Source organism: Microtus oregoni, unplaced genomic scaffold (genome assembly GCF_018167655.1).
Source record: "Microtus oregoni isolate MIOR12 unplaced genomic scaffold, Mior012 000062F_ref0000492, whole genome shotgun sequence".
In the NCBI taxonomy this organism is placed as follows: Eukaryota; Metazoa; Chordata; class Mammalia; order Rodentia; family Cricetidae; genus Microtus; species Microtus oregoni.
The window spans coordinates 3,038,262-3,053,758 of NW_024543872.1; the positions used below are offsets into that span (position 1 = coordinate 3,038,262).

The 15,497-nt window shown below is 44.7% G+C and overlaps 1 protein-coding gene across 1 annotated transcript in view; it reads left to right on the plus strand.

Annotated features, from left to right (window-relative positions):
* Positions 1–4,240: 4,240 nt before the first annotated feature.
* The window catches only part of Gars1 (glycyl-tRNA synthetase 1), a 40,763-nt gene continuing 29,506 nt past the window's right edge, over positions 4,241–15,497 (plus strand). The window contains exons 1-3 of the mRNA XM_041640083.1: positions 4,241–4,504; positions 12,165–12,266; positions 13,810–13,912. Of these exons, the coding sequence (XP_041496017.1) occupies positions 4,313–4,504; positions 12,165–12,266; positions 13,810–13,912 (397 nt within the window). The 5' untranslated portion in view covers positions 4,241–4,312. The remainder of the gene's footprint in view (positions 4,505–12,164; positions 12,267–13,809; positions 13,913–15,497) is intronic.

Below are 15,497 nucleotides of genomic sequence, written 5' to 3' on the forward strand. Positions count from 1 at the left end.
TCAATAACTAAAAATAAACCTCTATGTGTGATTTATTTGAGAGCTGCGTGGTGCCCCTGCCAAAAGCCAAAAGAGTAAAACATCAACAATAGTCAGCTTGACCTGAAATTAACAATAGGCAGATTGTCAAGGACGCCAGTCACACAACCTAGCCAGTCATCTTTCTTCAGGTTTACAGGAACGCTCATGGACAGAATCAAAATGACATCAAGAGACTTGATTACCGCAAGAATGAACGATTCTCCCGGTCTACCTGGACACTGCTGCAATTAGACTCTCCAGGAACTCCACACATGCTTTTGCATCTGTGGCTCTGGCTTGATGGAATCTGGCTGCAAGCCCCCCAACTTCCACCTGCTGGTTGCCAGTCTGCCAAGTCCTTTCTTCTCCGGGCATCTTTCCCTTGAGCCACTGACCTCATTGGCTGACAGTGGAACTGGGCTTTTCAGTTACAGACAGGCCATTCCTCAAAGTTCCATCATTTATAAGGAGGGATAGGAAGAATGGGGAGACCATGGACAGGAAGCTGGGTTTCCAGCCGTCTTCACCATGCACGACATGTCTTGTCTCTGACCTGAACACTGGAATGGACCTCGACCTCTCAGAGCTAGTTTCTTCGTTTTCTTTCCTCTCTTTTTTGTTTGTGATAGATCCATGTATGTTCAGGTGGGGTGTACATGCCCGTGCATGTCGAAGCCAGAGCTCAATGTTGGGGTTCCCTTTATCAGTCTCAAACTTACTTTTTGAGATAGAACCTCTCATTTAACCTGGTACTCACTGTTTTGGCAAGCCAGCCAACAAGAATCGGCTTGTCTCCGTACACTCGGTGCTGGGAGATGACGGCTGGTATGGAGCTGGCTCTTATATGGGTGCTGGGGATCCGAACTCACGCCCCGACACTTGCATACCATTCACTTCATCCACTGAGTCATCTATCCAGCTCCTCGTTCGGAGAGAGACATAATGCTTTTCTGCAAATTAATTCACATACTTTGTGTTCGTTTACAGACTGTAATGAAGACAAAATAGGGGTTCCAGCCAGGGTCTAAGTGGAGCTGTTTCTTCTTTTGCAATACATTCCCATTCCTCCCAAGGTATTGGTAAGGAGAGAAGGCGGGATCTCTCGGAAGCCCTTGGAGCAGTTCTACAGGAGGCTAAGGGGGTTGTCTTCTTGAGGGGGAACGAGCAGAGGGTGAGGGGGAAACTACATATCCCCGATTGTGTCACTGAGTGCTGTCATTGTTCCCTGAGTGGGAACAGACCTCTTCTGTGGCAGTGAGGATACAGACTCCCTGTCGTGGTCTTCAGGGAGCTGTGGTGGCCGCAGTGGCAAGATAATGCAGAAATTTGAAGAAACTATTTTGTTATTTTATCAACAGTTCCATGAGATAGAACAATATAATAATATCAGTTTACCAGTTTATTAAAAAACCCCAGATGAATCTAAGTTATTTTGTGACAGAATGGAACAAGTTAAAGTTACCGGTTCATATGATTAATTTTCCATTTTCAAATCTTTTTTTAAATATATATTTATTTAGTATGTATACAGTGTTTTGCCTGCACGGGTGCCTATCTCATTATTAGAGGGCACCAGATCTCATTATAGATGGTTGTGAGCTACCATGTGGTTGCTGGGAATTGAGCTCAGGACCTCTGGAAGAGCAGGCAATGCTCTTAACCTCTGAGCCATCTCTCTAGGCCCCATTTTCAAATCTTATATAGGTTTTTCAGTTGAAGCAAGTTGCTATAACAGGCTGGTGTATAAAAGCCTCTTTTGCTGCTCATATTTCTTTATCTCAGTCTCAAGTGAGCTTAGGTGTTAATCTCAGAGTTTGCACTTTAGCTAAGGCTGGTTAAATACCAAATTTCCAAGCAATAGTATTCCAAGATCCCTGAAGTGGAGGCCAAACCAATACTATGTACCTAGACCTAAAACCCTCACAACAGGTTGGGTGGTGGTGATGCATACCTTTAACCCCAGCACTTGGGAGACAAGTGGATCTCAGTGAGTTCCAGGCCAGACTGGTCTACAAAATCAGTTCCAGGACAGTCAGAACTGTTACACAGAGAAACCCTGTTGAAAAAAAAAAAAACCAACCAAATAACCAACCAACCAAACAAACAAATAAATAAAAAGACCAAACCCTCACAACAAATGCCAAAACAAGGAGAAGAAGAAATGAGGAATCTGGCTATTTACCCCAAATTTTTTCAAATGTCTTCCATGCCTAGAAATTATTCTCAATTGCTAAGTGAAATTTGCAGGTCGGCAACAAAGGGCCAAGTTCACAGGAAAGGGGTCCAGTCAGTGCGTGGACTAGCTCATAGGTTCTCTACACTGGGAACTGTGCAACCATGGGTAAAGGCCTGCCTGGAATTACTCAAAGCAGGCTTGTTAGCTGCAGGCCAGGCCAGCCACTGAAAGCACCATCTTTGCAATCCAAACCAAACAAACAAACAGAAAGGTGTGCCCGAGACTGTCAAGTGTGTGGAGATGCGAGCAAACTTGGACCTGACTCCTGCAGACTAGGGTTTGGGACTTTCTATAGAGAAAGAAACATGGTGGTCTGCACTACGGAAGATGATTGTAGGTGAGGGTTAAAGAAACAGGGATCTTTGTCAGGCTCTTAACAGGATATATGTTTTAGAAACTGATGACATTAGCAAGTTCTGAGGGTGAAATTTAAGCCCCCAGACCTTGAAAGGTCACCTTTGGACATCTGTGCAGGCCCTAGGGAAAGACCAGTGATTTAAATTGGTTCAAACCCTCAAGTTCCTGAGAAATACAAGGATTTCCATGGTGCCCCAGCCCCTGGCATCCCTATACTGAAAGAGTCTGGAATGTTTGGGTGGAAGTTCCATCCCAAGCCTCCTCCTCTGGAAGTTGCCTCAGTCCAGACTCAACCTCTGAGAAAGTCCCTAAACGGTGACCCCTCCCCAGAGATGCTCAAGACCACTCCCACAGGGTGGTCTTGAGGGGTCAACTTAAACTGCCTCCCCCAAGAGAACCAACACATGGTTTTCCAGTCTTCCTTCCCCATCTCCTCTCTGAGGGCCTGGAAGGCCACCAGGGAGCACCAAAATCCATTAAACCTGGGCTTTTTCTAATTCAGTTTCATTTGGTCTGATTTAGATTATTGCATCAGCAGAGAGGTTTATTGGGCCACAAAAACTTTTCAGTTATCTCTAGCAAAGCTAATAAAAATATGCATGATCCCTAAAATCGGTGCTGAAAGCAATGAAGACCTTTCCTGAATCTCACAAGCCTCCTCCTGTTGGTCAGCTCCTGTCTTGGTGATAACTGGGTAAATTAGTAACTGCCTTGTGCCTGGTTCCTCATCTTGAAAACCAGCATCAAATATTTTTGGGAGCTGAGAACTTGAGGTCTCTCATCGCAAGGAGTTTGGCTATCCGAAAGAGGGCCTTGGGCCAGCTTCACTACCCTCTAGACTGTCTCTTGTGTAAAATGTAACTGATCAATGACAAGAATAGCCCCAGGTGCCAAACTGGAAGGTAGTGTCTCCTGACTGGACCATAGGGAGAAGTACTTCATTTGGTTCATCAGCATCTGGCTTGCTGACTGTGAGGCGCCCTCAAGTTTGGGAGCGTTCATCACCTACTATATAACACTTACTAAGTCAGTTTTCCTTCAAAAAACTTTGAGGCGAGAGTTCCCCTGACTTCTCCACTAGCTGGTTTGCCAAGTAAAGTCACCTTTCCTTGCTTTCATACCTGTCTTTCTAGTTAACTGGCATGCCCTGAGAAGAGCAGCAACCCCATTCCCATTAATAGTCTGAGGAACATTGGAGCTTGAACAATTTTTTTTTTTTTGGAACGGAGGCTTACTATGTATCTTAAGTTGATCTTGGACTCATGATCCTCTTGCCTCAGTTTTCCAAGTGCAGGGATTACAGCTGTGCACCACCATGCCCTGACGATTACTAACTCCAGGTCCCTAGTTGATGTGACTGTATATACTCTTCTAAGCAGCGAGCTGAGGAACAAACAGAAGTGTGTGTGCTCCAGTTTGGACCCACGATGTGAAGATGCTCGGGCACCTAGGTCTGCACGCTGAGAAGCCCTGTCCTCCAGCGCATTTGGCTGCAGCGTCCGTCTCACTCGTCCCTCAGCAAGTCGGTGCCCTTCCGGGTTCTGTGCCGAATCTGCGGCTGCAGACGCAGCGGCTGCGCGCGCCTGTGGAAAATGCGGCTGCGCGCGCCTGCGGCCTGCCTGCCCTATTTCATCATGCACCGGGCGGGCCGTGCGCCGCTTCCGTAGCCGCCCTGCGCACCGCCGAGGCGGCGTGCTCATGCCCTGTCCGCTGCCCACGCTGCTCAGAGCCTCCCGCGCCGCGCTGCTGCTACTGTCGCCGCCCAGAGTCTTCGCCGCGCCCGCATCTCTGCGGCTCCTCAGCGTTCCCGCGCAGCCCGCAGCCTCCCGGAGCAGCATGGACAGCGCCGAGGAGCTGCTGGCCCCACTGCGGCTAGCCGTGCGCCAGCAGGTACCGGTCCCCCTGCGCGGCGCCCCCTCCGGGCGGTCCTTTCCCCGTCCACGCGCGGCTCCCGCACCCGCAATCTTTGGGCCTCGTGCCCTCGCTGCGTACCCCGAATCCCGCCGCAGGCTCCTCCGCCCTTGCACCCCGGTGGCCTGGTTTCTTGACCCGTTCCCGGTGCGGTGACGAGCCGAGGCTGCGCTTCTCTCTAGACTTGAGGATGCTTTGGGAAGCATTTCCTTCTTTTCACCTTCCTTCCTTCGGTGTTAGCTCCAGGACTGGCTCAGAAGATACAGTTGAAACGTGGCTGTGGAGAGGTGTCGAACTCCCCACTCCTCAATACCCATGCAAATTCACGATTCCTCCCTCCTGTCAGTTTTTTTGACTTCTTAAGAGGGTGTCTGGAGGCAGTGAGCTTTAGGATCAAGCTGGATATTGTAAATGGACTGACTGAGCCACTCGGTGAAGTCATCCATCCTCGGGTGGAGCACCTGGAAATGAGATTTTGCGGCAGGGAAGGAAGGTTTCTTAGGAGGACCTGGGGATTTAATGCAGACCTCCCTCTTTTCTGTAGCACTGAGTGGAGATCAGACTCGAGAGAGGGAAAGGAGAAACGTATTTCAGATGATCCCCACACCCAGCGAGAGCCAGAGCTTCCAGCAGGGCCCTAGCATCCATGACCTACTAGCAGTAAACACCAGTCTGGTAGCTCCTGCGCTGGCGCCTGATGCAATCGTTTCTCTAGCCGAGGACGGAGGAATCTTGTTTCGGAAACAATTCATTGGAGCAGAGCTGCGATAGCTTCAGGAAATTCTGCCACTTTGCTCTAGTTTGAGCCTGTCTCAATTAATAGGCTTTCATTTTGAATTTCACTCTGGGCTTCAGTTTTGTTTTTTAAATAGTATGTTCTGTATGTATTCAGTCTCCTTCCATCCACCTACCACTCCACACACATAGGTGTGGTTCCTTTGTTTTTGCTGTAACTTAAAATCTCCTTCCTTAGGAAGAATACATCTAATTTGGGGGAAAAAAAACCACCCCACACTCCAAACCCCTCCCTCTGCCACGTTAGCCTGGAACTGCAGTACATAGTATCCATCTGTAGTAAGACTGGGACGCTTTGATCATGGAGAGCTTTTGTGTGTGACATTTCTGCCCTTTATTAAGTTGTTATGTTGGCTTTTTTTGTTGGTTTCATTGTTTGGGTTTGTTTTGTTGTTCTTTAGGATATTTTCTGAATAGTTGGCTTAATTTATTTGTTAGTTTGTATTCTTTTCTGATTTTCCAGAAGTAATGTGTGTTGATTAATTGCCTGGAACTTTGAGTCATACTGAGTCCAGTGTCATTGGAAAGAGTTTAAAGATCACCTAGTTAAGCTCTTTTCTCCTCGGACGTGTGTGGAAATGTGGAGTCTAGTCTGTCTATTTCACAAATTTCCATTGTGAACCTTGTGCAATCGAAGACTTTACAGCGTGGCCCTTGGGGAGGTATTAAAGGGTTCTTGATAGTGGCATGTATTTTGGAGGGTATTACCAGTAATAGTTGTGCCCCCAAATCAAATTCAAGCCTTTACAAAACTACAGTTTTGGAAAACTGGTTTTTATTAAAACTGAGCTTGACAGCAGCACAGTGCTTCAAGAACTTTTTGATGTGGTAAGTAGTGGTATTAGCAAAGGCAGAGTTTTTGGTATTGTATGATAAATGAGGCCCCAGATGATCAGGACACTGATGGGAACAGGCACTGGCAAAGATCTCTTCAGAATCCTAAGCTACATATCTGAGTTTATGTAAGAGGATGTAGAAAGTTCAGCGCTGCAGTTTCTGAGTTAGAAATAACTTTCTGTTCTCCCGAGAGAGGGTCCCACATTGTGGCCTCAAACTTGAGATGCTTTTCCCTGAGACAAGGTTTTATGTATCCCTAGCTAGCCACAAACTTACAGCTGTGGCAAAGAATGACTTTGAACTTCCAGCTTCCACCTTCCTGGTGCTGGGATTGCTGTTCTGTGCTGGGGCTTGAACTTCCAGGTGTCTGCATGCTAGACAAGCATGCCACCAACTGAGCTGTCTAATTCTTTGAAATCACATGAAAAATAATTTTTACATTCTTATTTTCTGAATGTGTGTGCACATGCATGCCACACGCTTTTTGGGAGGTCAGAACAGTCTGAAGGATATAATTTTTTTCTTTTTAATGCTTATTATTGTATAGGAAGTATTGCAGGAATAAGTTCAGTCCTCCTACCGTGGTCCCCAGGGATCACTCAGGCTGCCAGACTGTCAACAGGCCCCTACTGTCTGAGCCATCCTACTGGGCCTTAAGAAATCACTTACAAGAAACTACTACCTCTCAGAGTTTCCATTAAAGAAGAATTTCTACAATAACCTGAAAAGACTTTCAGATTCCCTTTTTTCCAACGATGTATGATCTCCTTAATAAACTTTTTTTTTTTTTTTTTTTTTTTTTTTGGTTTTTCGAGACAGGGTTTCTCTGTGGCTTTGGAGCCTGTCCTGGAACTAGCTCTGTAGACCAGGCTGGTCTCGAACTCACAGAGATCCGCCTACCTCTGCCTCCCGAGTGCTGGGATTAAAGGCGTGCGCCACCATCGCCCGGCTCTTAATAAACTTTTTATCCCAAAAGTATTTTTAATAGCAGCATGTATGATAATCTGCCTTTGATAAATTATAGTTTAAGAGATTAGCAAAATTATTATAAAACTGACTTTTAACTTTTAAAAATAGCTCTATTTTCAGACTGTTCCTGTTATATTGTTTTTTATTGTAAATTATTTTTTAAATTTACTATTTTTTAAAATTTCCATTTTATTTTGTAATACAAGTGTTCCCCTGCCTACGATGGGTTGTGTCCTGGTAAACTCTTTGTATATTGAGAATAGTGTAAGTTGAAACTGCCTGATAACTTACCTAAGAATATCCAGCTTAACAACCAGGCCACCATAGAGTGTTTTGTTCACCCTTCTGATTGTTTGGCTGTTTGGCTCACTGCTGCTGCCCAGTATCATAAGAGATCCTATATATCTCTGGCCTGGGAAATGGTAGAAGCTCAAAATTCAAAGTGCACTTTCTAGTGAGTTGAGAATTGAGGAGCTGGAGAGATGACTCAGCCGTTAAGAGCACTGACTGCTCTTCGGAGGGATGCAGGTTCGAGTCTCAGCACCTATACGGCAATTCACAGCTGTCTGTAACTCCACGATGTCACACCCTCACACAGACGCATGCAGGCAAAACACCAATGAACATTAAATAAAAATTAAGTAAAAGAAAATTTGTAAGTTAAATCATTTTAAGTCAGGAGCTTGCTGTTCAGAAATAGCTCACAGAAGAGCTCTTCTTTTGATGACTTTATGACGGTAAAGAGGAGCACTGAGGATGGAGAGATGCCCAGTCAGTTAAGTCCCATGCGGCCATCTTCAGCATCCAGGAAACAAGCTAGGAGTGGTGGCACATGCTTACAACTCCAGTGCCAGAAGATGGGAGCAATGATCCCAGGAGCCCCTCTCCTGAGGGTACCCGAGGCGGCCCTGAGTCCATGAGCTTTTACAAGTTCTGGCTTAGGTTTGGACTGCTGTCTCCAACAGTCCTGGAAAAGCTGCAGCCAGTGTTTTCCTTTCTCCATTCTGTCTGTTCCTTGTCTCTGCCTTGACCTTCACCACTACTGTTGCTTAGTAATCCAAAGGATATAGCTTCGGACATCACAGTTTACCTGTTCCCATTCAGTTGTTGTCCATTTCTTGTTACCAAGATTGCTTTTCTCATTAAAAGCAAACAAAAAAAAATTTTTTAAAAATCCCAAAAAGCAGAAACAAAAAGCCAAGCATGGTGTGGTACATGCCTTTAATCCCAGCGCTCAGGAGGCGGAAGCAGGCCAATCTCTGAGTTTGAGGCCAGCCTGGTGTATCAAGCAAGTTCCAGGATAACCAGGACTACACAGAAACATCCTATGTCAAAAAACAAATAAACAAAAAGACTTCTTAGTTCCGTCTTAACAAAAATTCGGGGTTTTATAGTTGCAGCTGTGTGGATCTTCATACTTGTTGGTACAAGTGGTGTCTTTGGAGGTGACACACCTGTTCTAGAGGTTATAGGTGCTGGTGGAGAGATTTATGAGGCTTTGGTTTCACTCTCTGGACTTGGATGTGAGTGTGGCTTGAAGCTCCAGCAGATTAACTGTAGTAGGATAATTTTCTTTACCGCCAAGGGAGAGCTTAATAATTATTGTAAGTACAAGAGAAGCTTTGAAGAGTTCCTAGGTGGGTCTTTTTACACACAGGCCTGTGTGTGTGTGTGTGTGTGTGTGTGTGTGTGTGTTTTGTTTAAGGATTAATGAGCTGTCAATTTAACCTTGCCGTTTGGAAAGCTACATTTCCACAGTTGGGATTGTGACTTTGCTTTCATAGCTGGTATCTTTAGACAACTGATCATTCAACCTTCAGTAGCCAAACATCTTCATCTAGTGTACAGAAAAGTTGTAATCATGAAACTGAGTTTGTGTAAAGTGCTGCACCTCCTGCCCCCGGCACACAGTATGCTCTTAGTAAATGCATCTTTCTGAGTTGCTCGCCATTGGAACGCTGCTTCTTAAGCCGCTGTTGGCCTGTAATTTCTTTTCTTAGGTTGCTAGTTGGATGGCGTTTTGAACCTATGTATAAAAACTAATGTCTTCTAGTTGTGGGGAGACAGCGTGAGGATGTGAGGAGCCTTAAGTCTTTCTTGGCTTTGATTTTCTGAGCCAAGAGTGACCTAAACCTCTTGCTTAACCCACAAAGGGTAAGTGAAAAGTTTATGATGTTTTCTCAGTAGTATAAGACATTTGGAAATCTAAGATGGACTCATTGACCCTATCAAGAGTCAACTAGCCACATGTGTTAAGCCAGGTACTGTTTTCTGTTGAGTGCTGCTTGGGCATAACCCAGGAGGGTCCCTGAGGGTGTAGTCCCTTAGGACGATGCTCTGTGTTAACCATTCCCCATGTCACACACTCGGCTGTGTGTCTATTGTTAAGCTTCCACCCAGAAACAGGGCTTCTACTGTGGCCTGGATGCATGCAGGCCAGTTTCGTTCACTGCACACAGAGAAGCCCCCAAACGTGGATGGGTTCTGAAGAAAAATAATTAGCAAGTAGAAATCCTCGAGTCGGAGGCATCTCTAATGCTTTTGGTTTAGATTAGTAATAAAATTGAGGTTTTATTATTCCATTACTCAGAATAAGCATAACTTTTCCCTTCTTTGCTGGCTTGGGAAGATGGTGAACTCAACCATAGGAAACCTCGCCCTCACAGAACTTTCGTGTGAAGGCTGGCCACTGAATACCTGTGCTTTAAAAGACCAAAAGTGACTTGGGGTGATGCATCTTAAGGTCTTCCTGCTTGTTTTCCTATGTTATTCTAGTCTAGTATATCTCTTGGGAAGGAAAAGACCTACCTGGTCAGTCGTTCTCATCAGCTTAGGCCATGAACCCAATATGGACAAGTTCAACAGAACCCATGCATGCTTCAGCATTGCCAGGGCGTAAATTTCAGTTTTCAAATTTCATACCTCTTGGGAGCTGTGACGAGGTGAGCAGACACTTACGCCACTGCCCAGATTTCCCGTGCTTCTGCTGCTGTAGGTGTGCACTGGCAAAGGCATATTGTGTTGGTTGTGTAGATCCCAGCAGCGTTGCCATTAATGCTTTGTTTTTTCAAATACTGTGCAGCTTTTTCTCAGCCAGTTAATATCACTTTATAAAAATTACCCACAACACAAGTGTGCTGTCTTTATGTCATGTTTTACTGTGCTCATTCCTGGAAAATGCACTGGGGTCTGGGAAAATGCTTCTGAACGGACAGAAAGTGCTGGCTTTAGGTTCCAGTGTTGTTGGTGGTGTTTTGTTTTCACTTTCTAGAGAACATTGGGTCCAGAAGAGGCTGACAGAATGACGGGAGGAGTGGGGACTTGGAAAGTAATGATACCCAGAGGAGAATGTGCTCAGAAGCCCTCCAGGGCCCAGGCTCTTAGAGAGGAAGAAAACACGGCTACCATCTCAGCCCGTGTGGAGATGGGAGAAGCAGCGTTTTTTTTTTTGTTTGTTTGTTTTTTTTTTTTTGTTTTTTTTTTAACTGGAACAGCTTTAGGGGCAGCCAGGTTGGAGTGTTTGGAAATGTTTGGTAGGCTGCTTTAAGCTCGGGAAATACGGTGGGTAGGAAAATTGACACTGAGCACAGGGTAGAGACAGTTACCAAGCTAAGGGTGGATTGTGTTTATGAAGTAAAGCTTAAAGATGAGAAATGGCGTGACTTCAGGTTATTTGAGTTTGTGTTATCGTTAGATGATTTGGATGTGACAAGCAGGCAGTCTGTAGCAATCTAATCTGAGGTGGAGCAGGTAGACAGGAAGACTTGAAATGAAATTGACCAGGTGTTGGAGCTAAAGAAACATCGCTTGATGTTTCCTGAGAGGCGGCAGATGGCAAAAACAATTCATCTTGCAATAGATTGGGCTTTAAGCATCTATGGCCACAGCCAGGTTGAGGGACTTGACAGCCCAGTGATGGCTGTCAGTCATTTTTGCGTGCACACGGTTAGGTGCATTGAAATACTTGATGTTTTGTAGTGATACTTCATTTGTATTTTAATAAATAAACCTTGCCTGAAGGTCAGAGAGTAAAATAGCCACACTGATCAGCCATACAGACCAGGCAGTGGTGATACACTTTTAATCCTAGTAGCCACACTAGTTTGTCACAGAAACCAGGCAGTAGTGGTGTACGCCTTTAATCCCAGCCCTGGAGAGGAATATAAGATGGAAGGAGACAGCTCTCAGACACTGTCTCATTCTGAGATTCCTGGAGGCAGAATCGCCATTTTGGACTGAAGTTGAGGTAAGAGCCAGTGGCTGGCTTTTTTTGCTTTTCTGACCTTCAGGTTGAACCCCATTATCTGTCTCTGAGTTTTTATTAATCATGCTACAGTGTTTTGTAACAGCATGGGAGGCGGGGATAAATATGCAGTGAATTTATGCTGGAGGAACCCAGAGAGATTTTCAGTTTGCCCCAGGTTTCACAGCTGACAGGAAGTGAAAACCTAATCTTTATATCCAGCCTGTTTTACCATGGCTTGCTGGGTGTGGATTTTGTGTGTGTCTTTGGATTTTCTTGTGCTTTCTGATCTGATAGTTTGTGTCTTTGTACAGTTATAGATATTTCATAGTCACCATCTTCCAAAATTTTGCCTATTAAAGTTTTTGCCCCCTTTCTTCTACATTGTAGTTGAATGTGTTAGACTCTCCATCTTTCTTTGCCAGCCTGAGGGTTTCAACTCTGTCTTTCTGAACTATTTCAGGCGGTTTCTGAAGTCTCTTAGGTCACTACTCTCTTTAGCTGTGTCTGGTCTGCTGGTGACCTGTCTGAACACTCAGTGTCGGTAGTTCATTTCCGTATGAGCTCTGCCCTTCTCTCCCCACTTACCTCACCATGTGAGCCCAGTTATTATAGTTTTCTGGACTGTGTTTGCTGAGGACACAGGCCTTCAGTTGTTCATACGAACCCTTATAAAAGAAATATGTGAAATTGTTATTTGTGTATGAATACTTTTTAAATGCATGTTTAAAAATAGATTACTAGTGTTCCTTGTTTTCTGAAACCAATTTTGAATGTAGCTTGTTTGTTGACCAGGGAGACCTTGTGCGCAAGTTGAAAGAAGATAAAGCCCCACAGGTGGATGTGGACAGAGCAGTAGCTGAGCTCAAGGCCCGGAAGAGAGTTCTGGAAGCAAAGGTAAGTCTTAGGGTGCTAAGATAGACACGTTAATAGGTGTAGGCTTATTCTTCTTTAGCTCATCTCTTGGGGTAGGAAAGATCTCGAAAGCTTTCTGAACAAATGTCATTTGATCATTGTTCTTATTCAGTGTGGCTTTTCCTTCTCCTCTACCTAACCAACTTCCTGTGCTTTCAGAGAACAACTCCAGGCTCTGCAGCTCCTTCGTAGAGCACTGCCTAACACACGAGGCCCTGGGATCGAGCCCCAGTGGTAGAGTGTTGCCTAACACACGAGGCCCTGGGTTCGAGCCCCAGTACTTCAAGAATCAAGTGCGGCTTACAATGCCACATTTTCTCTAAAGCTTCCCTGCTCCTGAACCCACACTTTCGCTGTCCTCCAAATCCTAGATGTAATAAGCTACATGAATTTTTCTGAGGACATACATTTCTTTGTAAGAGTTCTCCTAGGCTTAATTTAATGGTTTTATTGTCATCTATCTTATATCTAACTCCAGAACTTTTTAAATCATAAACTTATCACTAAAGTAGTTTGGGAAGTTGTTTCGTTTTGTTTTGTTTTGGGTTTGGGGAGGGTTGTGTGTCAGTCTGTGTCTGTGCATGTAGAGGCCAGAGGTGTCTGGTGTCTTCCTCTATTGTGTCCCTTTTATTTTTTGAGAGAAGGGTCTCTTATTTAAACTGGAGTTCATCAATTTGACAAGATTAGCTAGTCAGTGTGCCCTGGGGATTCCCTATTTCCATCTCCCAATGCTGGGGTTACAGATGCATGTCACCAGAATGTGCTTTTATATGGTGTTGGGGTCTGAATTCAGGCTCCTGTGTTTGTCAGCAATCTGAGGTTTTAAAGTGATTGTCTTACTAGGAATACTTTAAAACTCAGTTATTGCTTAAATTGCTTCACTGTATCTGAAGAAGCTTAATAGGTCTTTGTTTTCTGGAGATCAAGGTTAGCCTTAAACTCCTTTGGCCTCAGCACTCAGTGCCTGGATTGTAAGAATGGGCCACATGCCTGACTTCTTGCTTAATCTCTCTGGTCTTTAAAGTAAACATATTCTTTCCTACATAAGTGCAGTTGTCTGTATTATTCAACTATCCATTGCTGTGAGTGACACCCCAGAGGTGTCCAAGGAAGAAAGGCTTGTTTGTCTCAGAGTGTCAGAGGTTGCAGTCTGTTCAGCATGATAGCTTTTAGGCCTGTGGTGCAGATGGCGTGGGGAAGAATACTGTTGCCCCCAGCAAAGAGCGAGAAGAGGCCCCTTCAAGGGCTTTCCTCCAGTCACCTAACTTCCTTCTCCTATTATGTCCACCTCCTTGCTATACTATCAGCCAGAGAGCAGCCTCCAACGAGCTTTGCTGGGGGACAGCAAGATCCAAACTGTAACAGCTTCTTTTCTGTTGTTCAAAGTGTTTGTGGGACTGCAGCTCCCTTCAGCTTCTCAAAATCTTATCTCTTTGGCATTTTATGTAGGATTCTGCTAGGGAATGAGCTAGGTTCAGTCCCCACTTCCCTGTCCAGTCTCAGTCTTCTGCTTATTCTCTTGTAGGAGCTGGCGCTGCAGCCCAAGGATGACGTCGTAGACAGAGCAAAAATGGAGGATACTTTGAAGAGGAGGTTTTTCTATGATCAAGCTTTTGCTATTTATGGAGGTAGGGGATGATGAAGGAGCAGTGGTGTTGTTAGTGACTCTGCTATGCTTAGCTAAGAGCTTGGTTTGTGAACTGATATCTGATTGTGTCAGATCCCATAAAGGAGAGAAGACACTTAATTTGTTGTTCTGTTACTCAGGAGTTGACATTTGACATAATGCCCACTCTTAGTACTTCCCTACCCTTCACTTTTGTTTTATTTTTTGAAAATCAGTTCCCCCCCCCCCCCATATAATATATCCTGATTGCGGTTTTTCCTTTTCTCTACTCCTACCAACCTTCCTTCTCATATAGATCCACCCCTTTCTGTCTCTCCTTGGAAAACAAACAGGCTCTTACAGGTTAATAATAAAATATAATATAGTAAGATGAAACAAAAATAAATAAATTAGAATAGAATGAAACAAGCAGAAGATAAAGAGCCCAAGAAAATTGTGGTGCAGAGACCCACTCATTCACACACGCAGGAATCCTATAAAAACACAAAACTGGAAGGCTTAATATATGCCCAAAGGACCTGTAGTATTAATATATATATAATATATATATATATATTATATATTTTTTTTAAATGGGCTGGAGAGATGGCTCATAGGTTAAGAGCATTGATTGCTCTCTCTTCCTAGAGATCCTGGGTTCAATTCCCAGCAACCACATGGTGGCTTGCAGCCATCCATCTATAGTGAGATCTGATGTTCTCTTTTGGTTTGCAGGCTAATGTGCAGACAGAACATTGTATACATAATAAGTAAATATATCTTTAAAAAGAAAATTTAAAAAAGGAAGAAAGAAAAGGCCTTGACATAATATTATGAGACAGGGAACCCCCAAAAATAACCTTTGAGTTTTTTTCTGTTGGCCATCTATTTTTGGGCATGCATCCTACCCTTAAGAGTGGTTTGTTCCCCTTAGAGAAAACTTAAGTTTTCATTTGCAAGTGGTTGTCAGTGGGAGACAGCTTTTGGATTAGGGATGGGGCCATGCACCCACTTCTCCTTTCAGCTCTAGGACCCCGTCTGATGCAGACCTGTGCAGGCCCTGTGCATGCTGCCTCGGTCTCTGTGAGTTCATGTGTGTGTCGGCCCTGTTGTGTTTAGAAGGCCTTGTTCTCCTGATTCCCTTCATCCCTTCTGGCACTTAGACTCTTTCTGCCCCCCCCCCCCCCCCCGGGTTCTGAGCCCTGAGAGAAGGATTTGATGGAAACGTCCTGAAAGGCTGAGTGTTCCAGGGTCTCTCATTCTGTTCTATGAATTCTCTTTTCTCTCTTAGCATGTAGGGATTGCTCGGCTCAGATTTTAGGCATTTGCTGTGACTGTGTGTTTATACGTTGGTGCATTTTGCCTAAGACCTGTACTGTTGATGGCCTGGCTGCCCCTCCTCACAGGACCTCAGTCATATGCAGTCCTTGCCGTATTCTTTGTGGGCATGGGTCAGGGATGTTCTTCAGCGTGACACACATTTTTCTGAGTGCTGTACGAGGGCCCACTGATTAAATATAGAAGAACTGCCTGTGTCAAACAGATCCTTGGCCACTTAAATTTCCCTGGGCTTGGCTAAGTACATCTTTGAACGTTGTACCTCTTGA